General features: G+C 34.9%; 2 protein-coding genes across 3 annotated transcripts; one reads left to right on the top strand and one right to left on the bottom strand.

The window, feature by feature from the left end:
• The first annotated feature begins 599 nt into the window (after positions 1-599).
• On the top strand, positions 600-4,634 carry LOC127806579 (deSI-like protein At4g17486). The gene is made up of 4 exons (XM_052343959.1): positions 600-943; positions 2,294-2,581; positions 3,937-4,017; positions 4,110-4,634. The coding sequence occupies exons 1-4, from the start codon at positions 790-792 to the stop codon at positions 4,241-4,243; spliced, it is 657 nt and encodes a 218-aa protein (XP_052199919.1). The 5' UTR covers positions 600-789; the 3' UTR covers positions 4,244-4,634.
• Positions 4,635-6,696: 2,062 nt separating this feature from the next.
• Positions 6,697-14,127, bottom strand: LOC127806578 (uncharacterized). 2 transcript variants are annotated; one of them, XM_052343957.1, is made up of 10 exons: positions 13,976-14,127; positions 13,367-13,464; positions 12,790-12,904; positions 12,214-12,250; positions 11,997-12,066; positions 11,535-11,639; positions 10,636-10,786; positions 10,468-10,550; positions 7,166-7,259; positions 6,697-7,079 (listed from the first exon to the last, which is right to left on the bottom strand). In XM_052343957.1, exons 2-10 carry the CDS (start codon positions 13,395-13,397, stop codon positions 6,995-6,997), a joined length of 771 nt encoding a protein of 256 aa, XP_052199917.1. In that variant the 5' UTR covers positions 13,398-13,464; positions 13,976-14,127; the 3' UTR covers positions 6,697-6,994. The 2 variants fall into 2 exon arrangements, with proteins under 2 accessions (XP_052199917.1, XP_052199918.1); XM_052343958.1 differs by lacking the exons at positions 6,697-7,079; positions 7,166-7,259 and adding an exon at positions 7,266-10,292.
• Between the last annotated feature and the right edge of the window lie 2,436 nt (positions 14,128-16,563).

Consider the following 16,563-nt stretch of genomic DNA (forward strand, 5'->3'; position numbering starts at 1 on the left):
GCACCGTATTTTTTATTTTTTAATTAATCTTATTTTTTTAATTCATTCGTCATTATGTGATTGAACTAGTGATCGATGTTGTAAATTGTGATGTTTCTTGTTAGAACAAAAATATTCGTTATCTTCTTCGTCAAACTTTGGTGTAAATATTTGCGGATAATAATCTTTTATTGCTGACAATAACTGGTAATTGACTATGACGAAGAGAACTGGGCTGAACAATGTTTGATGTTAAATAATAGTGGCTACATAATGTTTAGTGTTGAATAATAGTGGTTACGCGATGTTCAATTGTGGCTGAGTAAAATAATTGTGACAATAGTGGGTGAGAAAGTAGATGTATGCGTTTGAGAAGTAATAGTGGGTGATTGAGCATCAAAGATTTAAATGAAAGATAAATATGAATTTTCATCTCAAAATATTTTAAGAATTTTAAAAATAAGTTGTGAAGAGCAAAATATGGTTGCAAATAAATTTTCTCAAATTCTAATAATGACTTCATCCTCTTGTATGAATATTTCTTGTATGGACGGATTAACCCCATAAACACTCCTTAATTTCCAGTTTTGCCCCTTCCTTTTTTCGTTTCAAGAAAAGGTTGCCTTTCCTCTTCTGGCCGCAAAGAACAGAGAGAGGGGGAGGGAGGAGGGAAGGACAGAGAGAGATCGATCTCGGAGGGTCGCTGCTTGTTTCCCGAGAAAACGGAGTAAGAAAGAAATTTCTTTGCCGCGGGATTCTCTCAGATTTTGGTTGGGTCTTTACCAGAAGAAGAAATCTGAAGAATTTGAAATGGGGGCAGAGAACGCCTCGAACTCGAGCTCCGAGCCCCGTGGTGGGGACACTGAATTCCAGACTCAAGTTGTGTTGAATGTCTACGACCTCACGCCCGCCAACAATTACACCTCTTGGATCGGATTCGGGATCTTTCATTCCGGTATTGAAGGTGAGAAAATTTTCGGTCCAAGCCAAATTTGGCTTGGTTTTAGCCCTATTCCCGTGACAATACGAATTGTTTTTCTTCTTTGCAAAGTTTTTTGGTTTGTCAGTTTTATGTGGTTTCTTAATCTTGAATTTGGTTCGATCATTGGAAATGCGAGAGATTATCTGGGATTTTGATTATGGGGGCTGCCGTATAATTAGTTTGCCTAACAAGATTATAAATGGGATTTACTTTGATTTACCTTCGTATTGAAGGATATCTGGAGCATTGCCTGCAAAACAGGGCTGATAGGATTTTTGTGATTCTTCTCAGTTAAATCTGTGAATTGAAGGTTTTTGCAGTCTGGATGATTTGGATGCAGTCGACTTGTTAAAATGGTCTGTGATGATGATTGATAGCGAATATGCCTTTTTCATATAAATATGCTATAGGTTGAGGCACATGGGTCTGTCTGAAAATGATTGATCGTTTTTTGTTTTAGTTTTTGATTACTTATGTTTCACTCTTCTTTATTAAATGAATGCAAGATAGAAAATTAAAAGTATATAGTATTTCGTAGTTATGAAACTCCCCACTTTCCCTCTCTTATGATGGGAATTGTTAAAGATATTGTGGAAAATATTGGAATAATGCTACTTTTATATGTTTAGCTTCATGTTTGCTTTAGATAAATTGCTGCAAAATTGATTGAATCAGTGAATAGCTAAATCCCCTAGTGACACATTTGACATTTTGAAGTAGTGACAATATCAATGTGTTAACATTAAATGGTGCACACCTTGCAGATTTTCTCTCCTTACCTTTCTCTCACACTGTTCTGTTTTTATATTTCTGTTGTGATAATTTTCTCACATGCGAATATAGAAACAACAAAAAGGAGGGATATGAAAAAACTTAACATCTGTACTGTTGGGTTACTATCTCTCTCTCTCGCGTGCGCGCCTGCGTAAATTGGACTGATGAAAAATGATGGTTGCAAAGACATATAGAGATGCTGGTGTGCTATGTCAAAACTGTAGTTGTTGTAGGTTTGGAGTATGGCGGAGGCATCTTTAACCACCACTTGAAATATTGACCCCATCAAGTTGATAAATTTATACATAATTTAGTTTGTAATTAAGGTAATTTCAAGGCAGACTTTTGACCAAATAAAATTGGGACACAGATTCAAAATTAAAATGGCACAAAATGGAGCTCTCCCTTTGTAAATAATCTTTACTGGATCATCCGTGTGAATAATCATAAGATTAATTAAGCTCTTCTATCCCTGTAATGTGAAGAATCATAAGATTAATAGTTTAATACTGCATTTAGTTGTTTACCATCTAACATATAGCACCCTGTTTTTCTCAGTCCATGGTATGGAATATGGATTTGGAGCGCACGACTTCCCCATTAGTGGAGTATTTGAAGTGGAGCCTAAAAATTGCCCAGGTTTTATTTTCAGATGTTCCATCCCACTGGGTCTTGTAAATATGCCTCCCGCTGAATTTCGGGCATTTCTTGAGCGTATGGCTTCTGATTATCATGGGAACACGTACCACCTCATCTCCAAGAATTGCAACCATTTTACAGATGACATTGCGTGGAGACTTACTGGCAAACATATCCCTGGTTGGGTGAATCGGCTTGCCCGGCTGGGTATGTTCAATTTTGATCACAAGATAATTTTTCTCTAGGCCTGCTTTATGCAGTCTTTATTTCTTGTGTTCAATGCACCCGTGCATTAGTATGCATGTTTGCACTTGGCCGTAGTCCTTGAATTCATAATTACAAATATGCTTTTAGCGTTTCTTTTTATCTATTTAGGACTTCTGTCCAAGTCAGAGTATCTGTCAAGGTTTTGCTTATTTATTTTTTGGTCAGAATATTGTTGTTCAAAGACGATCTAAATTTAGGACTTCTACAGCACTTTGGCTGACCGTACAAATGAAAACTACTCCACTTATTAGAAAAAATAACTAAATAAATGAACATGATTCCATTAAGCCTTCATTCTCATGCAAACTATGAAGTTTCCTTTTGTGTCAGGTGTGTTTGGCAGTATCAGATATGGATGCTCTTTTGACACATCAAAGTACATATTTTCTCTTTACCTGGCATGTCCAATGGGTTCTTGTAGAAATTAATTCTACTTAAGTTAGAAGTTTGGATGTTTACTCTTTTATTTATTTGTTCATTATTATTTACATTCTTAATGAATACCGTATCTTGATTGACACTTTTGAAGCTTGCAATGGCGTATCAAATAATCTTCTTAGACTTGTGACAATATCTCTTTTTTATGGATGGCTTATTAACTAGTCAATTTACATGGTTTTCAGAGTGTTGCTTTTTCCAATGATCTTCGAGAATATTGATTGAATAGTATTTTTCATGTTTATCTAGTGGTCCTAATATTTTGGTTGTTTGTGGATATATTTCCAGGTTGCCCAATAATGTATAAATATTTCCCTTAACCCTGCCATGCCCTTTTCCATACTGTTTCTGTTTATATCTGGGCTGATGAGTGGACTTCTTTTTTAGTAAAAGTTGAGTGGACTTTGTTTTTTAATTCCTTTCATCCTCCACTCTATTGCGGGGTGCATGTGCGAATTGTATCTAGTCATCAACTTTTTTTTGTCATGCAGAACTTTTTTGGTGAAAGATGTGCTAGGCTTAGCAGTCATCATCATCATCAACTACTGCACTTTATCCTAAGCAAGTTCGGATCAGTGGCCTGGCATTCATAATGTCAATTAACTTCTAAAAATCACATTGATAACACAAAATTGAAGCTAATTCATTTCCTAGAAATATATTAAGATCTGGCTTGTCTGCAGTGGATACATTGTCATACCAACATTCTAATGTTTTACATCCATGGCTGAAGTATGTTAATTTTAGTAATACTCCATGAAAATCCACTTCCATTTTCAGTGTCATTTTTACATATTCTTGAATTCATAAAACATGACAAGAAATGTAAAAATATGTTATTTTGCCCCAAATTACAGGTGCTCTATGCAGCTGTCTGCTCCCTGAAAGTCTTCAAGTCACTACTGTTAAACAGTTGCCGGAGTACCATGCACACCCAGGTTTGTTGTCGCAATCCCCCCCTCCTTTTCCTTCATATATCTGTCTCAAGAAATGATCAGGCAGCTCTCTAATTTCTTCTTTTCCGATTCAGACGATGACGGGGTTGAGTGTTTGTCGGTCACCACGCACGAGCAGACAGAAAGTGACGATGATCAAGATAAGCTCTTGGCGTCACTGTCAACCTGTGGCTCAGATGTTGCTTTCATTAAGGAGGTCCAAAGGTGAAGTTAATCAAGCTTAAGCTCAAGCTCGTATGAAAGACGGGGAAGGTGGAAGAGAGGATTCTTTGTTTACTGTTCCATGTTTTCGCATCTTAGGCAGCTTTAGAATTATTTGCTTCAACATTTTCGTAGGAAAATTCCCAGCCACCGTCCCTCGTCGCCTGTATGTGTGGTTGTTTGCTTGATTTCCTGTAATTCCCTCTCTTTCTTTTTCCAAATTTTTGCTCTTCCTTTCATTAAGTTCCTGAACCTGGATATAGAAGGAAGTGGATTGTATTGTAATCCATTTGTACAAAATCTTTGTATTGGTCTCTGAGCAATTGGTACTGACATCCCCCATTAGTTGAATCTTGCAAAATCCTAAGCTCCAAAAATGTATAAGCTTTTCCTCTAAATTTCAGAGTTGGATTTTGAAGACTCTAGTCCCATCTGATGTTTTCTTTGATGGTAGAATTGGAAATTGAGGGAGAAATAACAATAATTGAGGGGTGGATAGAGCGAAATTAGGGAGATTGACAGAAAATAGAGGAAAAATCAGGAGAAGGGGGAGAAATCTGGCAAGATTGAGGGGAAAATTGGAGAAAATGATAGGGGAAAGGAAGATAATTTAATAAATTATTGATAACTTGTAACATTGATATTCCAACCATGAGGGTTATCGTTGTACATATAAGCAACCTATAATTTTATAGAGCAGTTATTAATCCTCCACTATTAGTAATTGTTTCTTAACCACTCCATTACTTTTTTGACTATTCCATAACTGTAATTTTTAGAACATAATTGTAAATAATTATTAAATAAATATATATGATAACTTAAAATAAAAATAAAAAAATATCTTCTTAATTCTTGTGGTCTTGACGCATTTGCTTATTATAATCTCAACTCAAGGTAACAATGTTTATTGGGATTATCGTGATTTTCTTGTTTTTTTTTTCTTTTTATGAAAAAAAGTGGTAGAAAGTTGATTCAAGATCATCTTTGGACTAGGAATTGTAGATAGATTTGGAAAGAGTAGGGAAATGGTCTTGAGAGCATGGGAATTGGGAACTTCATTGGCATAACGAACCATATAGCACTAAACAAGGAATTTTGTGTGCATGGTATAGAATTGAAATTCAATTTCTATCTTTGGCACAGTCCTGTATGTAAAGAGTTTAGTGGGAAGCTGCTCAACTATGAACACAACCACCAAAGTTCACCCTCCAAGAAGTTCCAGAGTTGTTACAAGCAGGGCCTGTGCTCTTCCATATTTTAAGGTCATCAAATTTGGTTATTAGATAATGCTTTGCTCCCAAATGTTCAATTCAAAGGGTGCTTGACTGAGCGGTTTAATCGTTTATAAGTTATTAGTGAAATTTAAATATTGTATAAATTATATATTTGTTAAAAATTAAAAAAATTAAATGCTGTCGAACTTAAACGCTATTTGACAGAATTTTAAAAAAGTTCCTTCAATTTTTTTCAAAATATTGTCCATAACTTATTTAGTTGACAAAGTATTTTATAATTTTACTCTCCAATGATTATTATATTTCTAACTTTAAACATTACAAAATTCTATTTGCCCTCCCTCCATCTCCTTTTCATCGCTGCCTTCTTCCATCTCCTCCATTGCAGCCATCGCCTCCAACCCCATCCCCATCGCTGTCGCTTCCATCGCCGCCTCCTCCATCTCCTTCAATCGCCCATCCCCAAATGTTCAATTCAAACACCCAAGCAATGTCAAGATGGTGCTTTTCTTTCTTAGGTGCATGGTCAAAAGAAAGCTGAAGGAAGCATATTTGGACATGCCTACAATGAACTTTTCATGAATCCCAAGTTCAAATTTTCTACCGTTGCCATTTACTTAACGGGACAAATTGGGACACAAAAGAACTTAGTTAATCATCCAGACTTGGTTCTTCACTAAAATGGAAAAAAAAAATGACTGGCGCATGAAGCTCTTGCTTTATGAGAGTAGTATTTATACACAGCCTCCTTCATCTTTTTCGCAAGGCAGATTTCGCAACTTAAATCTGTAACCTTTAAGTCACAAAGGAGCAACTTTACAGTTGCTATAAAGATTAATAGAGAAATTTTTTTTTGCTATTATACCAGTGAGATACCCCGAGTCCGAAGCACACTGAGCAGGCCACACTTGGTTGGGGTTCCAAAAGCTATTTTCTGGTTCCAGAACTAGTGAATTGATTCAGGAACTATCCCCAAAAACTATGTTTCCAGTAGTTCCAAAAATCAATAATTATGGTATCTCAATATTTACAATGTTGTTGGAAGCAAAAGACAATGGAACAAGAGGAGGGAGGGGGGGGGGGGGGGGGGGGTGTAAAAGAACAGTTGAATTATAACCAAATGGATTCTACCTTCCAACATTCAAAAATCTAGCACGTGTGTCACATGTATCTCAACTAAACTTCTCCACCAACTCAACCAGCATACTACATACACACATGGTAAGCTAATTTAGCAAACTTGGTCATTCAGAAATAATATATCACACACAATAATGCTAATTTAAGTATTCAGATTGACTACTCTTGTTCATATTAAAACACGACCATAAAAGTTCATAGCTCCATCAGACAGAGGCACATATCCCAGCACTCCAAATCCAAACATAAAAGGGTAAAAAAGAATTGAGCAGTGAAATGTCAATGTGCCATGCATCTTGCATCACTACTGGCTTTAAGGTGTTATCCTCTTCAATAATTTCCCCACTAATTATTATTCTAGGTTCCAATGTTTTGGCAAATTATGAATGCTCCCCCAGACCAAGCTTTGATGTCAGCCAAGAGCACAACTCTTCCATTTCTTCAGGAATTGTGTAATGACCAAGCCTGCAAAGTTTGAATGCAGCTTTGAAAGCTCTTCTAAAATTTACGAAAGGAATGAAAATTTTAGAGGCAAATATGAAATCACGTACCCACGATACTCTCTGAATGTCACATCTTGGAATCCAGATGAAGTTAAGACCTGTGAGGATTTCTGACCAAATTTGAAAGGAACTACATCATCACCTGCATCAGTTTGTGCCAAATTTAATACTGCATGGTTTCAGTTTATACCATTATGAGCCAAGAAACACTTGCCAAAAAGCTTTGACAAAGACCTAGGTACCTTGTATAATCAAGCCTACTCTAATATTCACCAGAAAACAAGATAGTTAACTTGAAAAGTAGACCTATTCATACTTTATTTGATAGGATGTAATGTTTCTATAAAGAGAATGAATAAAGAAACAACACAGTCCCAATTGCCAGGCACCGCCTTTTGAGTTATTCTAGCTTCTTGATTCATTTCCATTCCTTCCAAGTGCTAAAATGTTATAAATCTGAGATTCAAACCAATTTGTCTGTCTAGGTGAAAGAGGTGTAGCAAAAAGTGCAGGGAATTTTAGTATCATATCATATGTAGCAAACCAGCTTGTCTGTCTATGAGCTCACACGCGTTTAAAATCTGCAAGCAAACTATCAGAAAACTTGACGGGTAATATTATGGGACAATAAGACAAGACAGGCTGTGTACTGGTCTTCTGCACTTGTTAATAAGCTCATCAAATCAGACTTTCTGTTAGGAAACTTGGTCAGCTATGCTTGACCATGGATGAATAATTGAGCACTTAAAGATCACACATGCACGCACTGATTTGAAGACATCAATATCAAGGAGATAATAAGGAATATGCAGTGAAGAACTAGAGAAGTCATGGGTCCACTAGTTAATCTCAATGAAGATACATGCTCAAATGTATCTACAGGCAAACATTGATTGCACAAAATTTACTTGTAAGTGATTCATTAACACTCTAGATTTCATCCTCACCAACCTTATTCCCAACAGGTGAGGCATTAAAACTCTAGATTTAAAATAATAAAAAAAAACAGAAAATACACAAATTATTGACAAGGTACAAAAAGTTAAAAAGGAAATGGGCTGGTGATATGCCGTGTGTGTGTGTGTGTTTATTGGGGTGGGGAAAGGGGAATGTCACCATTAAGTACATTTCTGGACACAGCAGGATGATAGTGAGGGAAAACCGAACAATTGTGGCGTGTTTGAAGTTGTTGTCAGCTTTTATTTGTTTTGTGTTAGTCTTCATTTTCTATTAAAAAAGTAGAAGCTGAATGTTATGTTTGATAATTTGCTGTTTTCCAAGATTTTCCAACTAAAAACTGAAAATAATATTTGAGAAAAATATTGTGTATTTTATTAGATGATTAAAAATATTTGATAGGGAATTTGTATTATGTATTTTCAGTCAATGGAGTATGGCTGGTTAGTGACCAAAGGTTGGGTTGATGAAGGAAGCATGTCTCAGTCATCAAAGGTTAGATTGATGGAAGGAGTGAATGAAAACAAAATATAAACAGAAAAAGGTTCAAATTGGCCCTCCAACTTTTTCAATCAGGTCAATTGACCCCAAAATTAAGTTTTGGGCCAAATAAACCCAAACCTTTTATTTACGAACCAAATAAACCCAATTTTTTCCTGGCTCCCACGCATTGCTCACCTTACGAAAAAAAATGAAAGAAAAGAAAAGCCCTAACTTCTCTCATCTTCCACCCAAAACAAAAGCCCTAACTTATCTTATCTTCCACCCAAAATCAAAGATCACATAATCGATGGACTCACTAGTGAGATCGGCTTCAAGTGTTTCCACTACATTATGACGATGCCGGAATAGCAATCGGCCTAACTTCAACTACAAGGGGTGTGCTAGGTATTGTCATTGTGGTATGAAGGCACCAAAATGGGTATTTTGGAGTATCAGCAATCTAGACAAAAGATTCTACTCTTGTAAGGTATTTGTTTGCAAAAACATTATTGTTTTTCCTTTATTTTATAAAGGAGTTTAAAGGAAAAACAATTTTATGGCTTAGGGCAAACTTTTGACATCTTTAGAAAAAAGGTCAACTTCTTTAAAAATTCAGCAGACAGATTTTGCAACATATTAACAGTTTCATGCAAAAGGTCAACTGTTTTATCAAACATGTCGAGAATTTTGAGAAATTTTCGATATGTTACAATGACGGTCAACATTTTTTGAACCTACACAAAAATTACAAAGAGTGTGAAAATGCCATGTCGATAGTTCATAGGAACGGCTGACTGTTTTTGTTCTAAGGCTAAAAAGGGTCGACTCTTTTGACAAAGAGGTCGACAGTTTTTGCTTGATTCATCAGCCCATTTTCTAAGCCTCCTTACGCACTGCATTCAGGGCATGTAAGTCACGAATGGGAGCAGGCAAAAATTGGGTTTATTTGGCCCGTAAACAAAAGGTTTGGGTTTATTTGGCCCAAAACTTAATTTTGGGTTTAATTGACCTAATTGAAAAAGTTGGGGGGGGGGGGGGGGGGTGCGACTTGAACCTTTTTCCAAATATAAACACAGAAACACCATTTCAAAAAATGGAGTTGGAGAAGAAAGGAGTTTAAATTGCTTATAGGCAAGTTATTGAGGACATGTATTATCAAGCAAAAACATGTGTTGGGAATTGTAGAGGAGAGATTGAAGCTTTCCCAATTACAATTGGAGTACATTGAAAACATGTGTTGGGATTTGTAGAGGAGATATTGAAGCTTTCCCAATTACAATTGGAGTACATCGAGAATCTGCATTAAGCTCTTACCTTTTTTCTCTTACCATGAACGAACTCACAAAACACATCCAAGAAGTGCCTTGATGCATGTTAATCATAGATAATATTGTCTTGATGGATGAGACAAAAGAAAGTGTGACTAATATACTTGAATTATGAATAAACACATTAGAATCCAAAGGTTTTAAATTAAGTAGGCTGAATCAAAACTAAAAATGTGAAATGGGAGAGTAACAAGTCAAAATTCATTAACAGGGAAAAACCGGGCAGTGGCCAGCAAAACATTGAAGAAATTAAGAGAAATGGTGGAACTGTGCCTCAGTAGCCAGAAAAAAGAATGGAAGAGACAACTGGTGGGAACTATACAGTCCAATTTGCTTGTTTATCAACAAAAACATTATGAAGAGAAATCATAAGCCTTCTTGCTTTCTTGGATAGCAAATGAGTGAGCCTGAAAAATGGTAAATAACATTTGTTACATCAGTTCATTGCCTCATTCATGCTGCAATAGCCATTCATAGTTCCTCAGTGCCATATACATGTCTATTCTTCAATTAAGTGAACCATACACCTAAGCTATCAAATATATCTTACATTAATAAGACATGAAAGAGTAATGCAAATACCTTTGCCATGACAAAGTAAAACAGGCAAGGATGCAGCTCGCCCTGCAGCTTCAACTTTCCCTGCAATCTTGCTACTCAAGTCCCTAGTAAACAAAAAAGTAAAATTATTGTTACATGCATGAGATAGTGGAAAAAGAAATTAAATGTGGCACAAGGATGAGAACAAACTTTGAACATGGAAGCCAGCCGCTTAAACCAACAGCTGCACTTAAATTGGTTGTGTATGGGTTGCCATTTGTATATTTTTCGAGAGCAAAGCAAGTTGCAGAGTATAGGGCCGTCGCTGCACCCATACTGAAGCCTCCAACAGCAAGCTTAACTGTAATAGAGAATATAATAAATGATATTATACCAAGATCACACAACAGCATTGTCTTTAAACATTTCAGTTGTTTGTCAAGGCACTAGAAAGAAGTGAATCCTTGAGAGTAAACTCAACTTTAAGGTCAGCAAAAAAACTATAAATCAAGCACAAAAACAAAAAGGAACCAGTGTCAATGCATGAAGTCCTGGCATGAATAGCATACAAAATGTCAAAGCTTAATAAAAGAAGACTGAACTAACTTAAGTCTGAAGTTTTACATGATGGAATACCTCCAACTTCATGGAATTTCAATTTTATCTTTTTAATATATCAGAAATTCAAGGCAAACCCACAAATGCACCATGAGAAACCTTACAGAACCAGTAGCAAAAGTAGTAACAGCAGCAACATTTCACTGTGCATTACAGAAAATATTACCCACATAACTTTGCAATTGCTAATGAGTATAGATAAAGAAATTATAGAAATACAAAGAGTATTTGTTCTACAAAAAATTAAATGGGACCAAAAAATGTCAAACTTAATGAGAAAAGGAAACTGAAAATAATTAACTAGATCCATGAAAATATCCAAGATCCAGTGTATCAGAGAAATAAAATTGATTTATGGTAGTGCTTAAAAAGGGATGAAGTTTTAAGGAATATTGTAGTTTCCCATGAGTCATAGATTACACCTGAACATTAGTAAGCAAGTCCTCACAAAAGGAGGATCATGTACAAGAATGCTGATGAACAGAACTTACTGTCAGCAGGCTCTGTTGATAACAGACTTGCAACATGTGCTGCTGATGCATCCAGACCGTCTAAATCATCTTGAGCAGTTTCCGAAAGGTCAGCTACATCAAACCCTGTTTTTGTTCGAATGTATCATGTTCATCACAAAATTATGAAGACCGTGAGGGATTTTCATTTTGGGTATAAAAGAAGAAGGAAAGGAGATATATTCTTATGTCATTAACTCTTCTTGCTTTTCCATCTTCTTTTTTTTTTTTGTATAGTTTTAAAATCAGTTATTTCTTACCATAGCAACAATCACAAGTCTTAATCCCACTAGGTGGGGTTGGCCACATGAATTATAGATATTCAATCAGCTCTTAAATCAGGCTACTTCTTAAAAAAAAAAAAAATCAGATCACTTTAACAATAGAACAAATTTTGAAAGGTGATGCAGAAGGCTAAAGGTTTCCTGGAGTAAGTTAACTTACAAGCAGTAGAAGGAAAACCACCAAACAAGGCTATCGGTTGAGAAGGAGCAGTTGGGCAGATCCATTTGATCTGCATGGCACCACATATGTTTGACCTAGAATATATTAGAATTTTATTGACAAAAAGGAATATACATCTTTTCATCATAGATAGTGAAGCAAACCAATTTTTCATATCAGTGTGAGATACATGCAAAAGAACTCAAGCTCTCCTTACATTTGGAAGAGGAAGCGTCTCCAAGAGTTGGGACCAGCTGCCAGGAGGGGGGAAGAAAAACACCATATGAGGTTTAAGCCATGATTGTGATTTCTTACAAAATTTTGGCATAGATGAAACTCAAAGTAATTCATTGTTCTCCACACGCAACTGAATACAACCTTGATACTTGTTAGACAACATAATAAATAAAAAATATTTTCTTTCCCCTTGGCATTTCAGTATATAATAAAGGCTTGGAATGCCATCGCTTAGCCAATAATGGTAACAACAATAATAAAGAACAATCTAAGTGCTTGAAAAGCAGTTAAACTGAGTTTTTTGGTCCAATGCTAAAACATAAAAAGCAGAAAGAAACTTTAAAGGATATTCCAACTACAGATGTACAGATAGAACATATTTCACAAAACTCAAATAATGAAAAATGCAGACCACTCAATTTGTCCTTGTCTCCATTTACACAAAACTCAAGAAAAGAATAGAAGGCCAATAAACGTATAAACTATTAAATCAAATGAAATGTTGTATCCACACATCTGGACTAAAAGCAATGGAAACGAGAAATATTAAAGCTACCTGGAACCAGTATCACCAAGGCCGTGCAGCCAGACTATGGTGGCCTGGTGCCTGCCTTTAGGCTTGACCACATGGGTCCTCCCAAACTCAAAGGCCCTTCTAAAAGTTCTACCACCTGAAACAGAATAGATTCGGTTCTGAAACAAAACCAAGAATTAACAACATCACGAAGATACATTTGTGGTATACCCCAACATTTTTTTCAAGTGTTAAAAATGAAAGGAGATAGTAAATTGAAGGTCCATCCACTTTAACTAATAAATTCAGGAGAAGAGGAGAAGCAGATGAATTAAGATGTCAAATCTTGGTATATCACTTTGCAGCCAAAGACAATGAGAGGCATTTGGCAAGTGAACCGTATATAAACCATACTGCAATGGTTTAGCCAAGATATTCAATTAGGGAAGTAAAAAAACAAGAGAGACATTCAAAGTGGCATATCATTTTGCTTGAAAAAGATTGAAAATTTCCCCCTCTTTTCTTTTTTTCCTCTCTTCGGTGTTTCATCTTGGTAACCAAAATATAATGCTGACTTATCAAACCACAGAATGCAGAGAGAGACCAGAAAGAAACTGACCAGAACTCACAGAAGGGCCACTGAGGCTCATGTTTAACCCCTCAAACAAGAACTTCGAAAAGAGATGGATGAGCTAATCAGTGATCGCAAAAAAGTTCCTGCAATGAAAGTAAAAACGCAACTTGACATTAATAGTACATCCCAACTGGATGAAATCAACTTTCAACCAACACAGCTCCATTAAAACTATGCTTGATTTCACAAAAGTCAATTGAAAGCACAACGTACTGATTACATTAAAAAAATAAATACATAAACCCCCAACAAGAAAAAATAGGGGGAAAAAGCCCTGGTTGACTTGCTAATATATATACCCATCTGGGTGCTAACACCAATCATGTACCAACACCGACCAATCTAGCCCGATTTGATTGAAAAAAAAAGGCTAAAATGCCAAAAGGAGCTCAAAATTAATAACAAAACATGAGTAATTAACAAGAATTTTTCCAATAAATCGTCAATCCATAGCTCCAATTACAGCCATTTCGCAAAAAAGATCTGAGAAACGTGCGGTTCACATACATAAATCTTGGGTGCGCGAGAAGATCTAAAGAAAATGAAGGAAAGAAGAGATTGAAGGACACGGGATAGGCATGAAATTACACAAACCTGAGCTGATCAGAAACAGGAACACAAATCGGAGACCCCAAGGTGAACGTTAGAACACCTCCCCCTTCTCCGTCTCTCTCTATATTCTATCTATCACTTCGCGGATTATACCATTCTCTGTTGTGTGTTTCCCTCTAGGCTCTGTCGTTATGTCCACGTCATCTTGACGCTGTATAAAGGATAAATTATTTGGTTACTTTGAAATAATAGGAACACCAACATCCTATCCCGTGCTATCTGAAAATACTGATATTTGGGGGTATTCATTTTGCTATTCGTGTTTTTTTATTATATCAGGGAGATAAATTATAAATTAAGTTTTTTATTTTTATGTAAAATGAAAATTAAAGTCACAATTTATTGGATTAACACCTACATATTATTTATTCAATCACTAGACTTATATGTTAAGAGGGCTTTTATTAAAATAAACAAGATAAGAGACATTAAGATAAAGTTATAATGCATTCCAGATCGAGATATGAAATGATCAAGATAAGATTAAAAAATATTTTAATATTTTTATCAAATTGTATGTTAATTTTTTTAAAATGCACTAAAGAACACAAATGTCTTTTTTTTTTTTTTTATCTATAAAGACCAAAATATATTTATCTTGAGAGAAGAAGAAATAAACATATCTTGAAAAATCAAAATAAATGGTCATTAATGATTTTTTTTTTAAAATTTAGATAAGCTTAACAAACATGCTAGAAATGATAAAAGTCCAGTATACATCCTATATCTTGACTTTTTCATCCCACATATTGATTAACAAATGCCCCCTAAATTCTTTTTATAATGCAAATGGTGTTACGATATAATATTGCATAAAGATCTCTTATAGAGTGAGAACAACTAAGTATAAGTTTGATACCCTAAACTAATGATTCCCTATTATATATATATATATGTTAATATTAAACAAAAAATCTTAAAAATGTATTAAGAAATTTAATTTTATTATTAATGAGTGAAAACAAATTTGAGAAGTTATATTATTAGTAACTATTGTATTAGTAATACTTTTATAATGATAAAATAACTAAATAACATATTATAAAAATACTTTTACTATTTTAACCAAATTATATATAGACTTTACCCCACTTAATGTTTGTGATTGCTGTTGTTAATGTATATTATATGTTTATTTATTTATTTTCCTTGTTCTTGCATTTTTTAGTAAAAGAAAATGTGATATAACTCAAATCTTAATAATAAGCAAAAGGAGAAAAATGAATTAGAATTACTATAAGCATGTGTATTTCCTTTTTACAAAATTAAAAAAAAAAATGTCACTTTGAGGAGCTCTTAAGGCGGACGAAAGGACACTTGATTCTATTGTAATTTGTTTTATTTAAATTTATAAATATATTAAAAACTATCCATATTTTTAAATATATTGCAGTTATCAATTAATAATTATAAATGAAAATCCTTTTTAAAAATATTCATTTAACTCCTTATTTTATTCTTATTATTCTTGAAGTCCTCAATGCAATTAGTAATCACCATCTAAACCTTTCTTTTTTCTTGGTCCAAGGTGAAATCGCTCATCCCAGGCGTCTCCCATACCTGGCCCGATAGGACGTGGGAGAGGTTAATTATGGTGACCCAGCCGGACGCAGTAGTTAGACCCAAACTCACCGTGCACAAGAAACCCCCTCACTTTGGAGAGAAGTATCTCACACTGTCGCTTGCGAGACTCGATCCTCGATCTTGGTCCAAAATTCACCACGAAAGACATTTTGTACCCCCTTCTTGACCAACTAGGCTACCCATGCGGGCAATTTTTCTTTTTTCTTTTCTCACATCATATAAGTTGTCAATGTAATTAGTAATCCCCGTCTTATCCTCAGTACTTAAAATTATTAAAAAAATATTTTTTAATTTTATTTATAGAAAACAATGAAAAACATAATATATATATATATATGTATATTGTCAACCTGGCTGGCTCTAAGCTTTGGCACCGCCATGACATGACAGGAACAGGATGAGATAGGAATGAGGCTTAATTGTGTAGTCCCCTAAAGTTTATTGCATTTTCTCATCAACAGCTTGGGCAGGGGCGGTCATGATCCCAAGCCAAGTCTTCTGGTATCATCAACTTTTTTTTTTTTTTTTTTATTCGCATGGGATATTTGAGTTTCACCTAATTAATTTTTAAGGACACATGAGATGCATCATTTAGATAAATTCAAATGCGATCATAGTTTATACATACTCAAATCTAAATATTCAACGCAATTCATACGAAATTTGCCTTCAACCCTCCCTTACTACTATTTTTCAGCAATAATTCTGCCTTTCAAATTGTCATATTGATTCAAATCTTGATATTCTATATAAAACTCTAAATATTTTTCTTCCTTTCTTTGTCACTTACAATTACAAGCAACCAATACCTATTGAATAACAACAATTACAATGAACAACTACCTATTACCTATTACATGCCAACAAAAAGTCACCTTAAGGTTGCAGTATGTTAGGAGTGAGATTCGACACAATTCAAGTAGAATTTGCCTTCCACCTTTCCCGCTGTCTTTCAATTATAATTCTGCTTTTCAAATTATGATATT

This window comes from Diospyros lotus, chromosome 7 (assembly GCF_014633365.1).
Source record: "Diospyros lotus cultivar Yz01 chromosome 7, ASM1463336v1, whole genome shotgun sequence".
Lineage (NCBI taxonomy): Eukaryota > Viridiplantae > Streptophyta > Magnoliopsida > Ericales > Ebenaceae > Diospyros > Diospyros lotus.

Coding starts and splice junctions, on each gene's coding strand:
- LOC127806578 (XM_052343957.1), bottom strand. CDS start 13,397: ATGAGCCTCAGTGGCCCTTCTGTGAGTTCTG. Junction 12,067..12,213: donor AGACGCTTCCTCTTCCAAAT/GTAAGGAGAGCT, acceptor GGTGCCATGCAG/ATCAAATGGATCTGCCCAAC. Junction 10,551..10,635: donor GGCTGGCTTCCATGTTCAAA/GTTTGTTCTCAT, acceptor TTTGTTTACTAG/GGACTTGAGTAGCAAGATTG.
- LOC127806579 (XM_052343959.1), top strand. CDS start 790: ATGGGGGCAGAGAACGCCTCGAACTCGAGCTCCGAGCCCCGTGGTGGG. Junction 2,582..3,936: donor GAATCGGCTTGCCCGGCTGG/GTATGTTCAATT, acceptor CCCAAATTACAG/GTGCTCTATGCAGCTGTCTG. Junction 4,018..4,109: donor GGAGTACCATGCACACCCAG/GTTTGTTGTCGC, acceptor TTTCCGATTCAG/ACGATGACGGGGTTGAGTGT.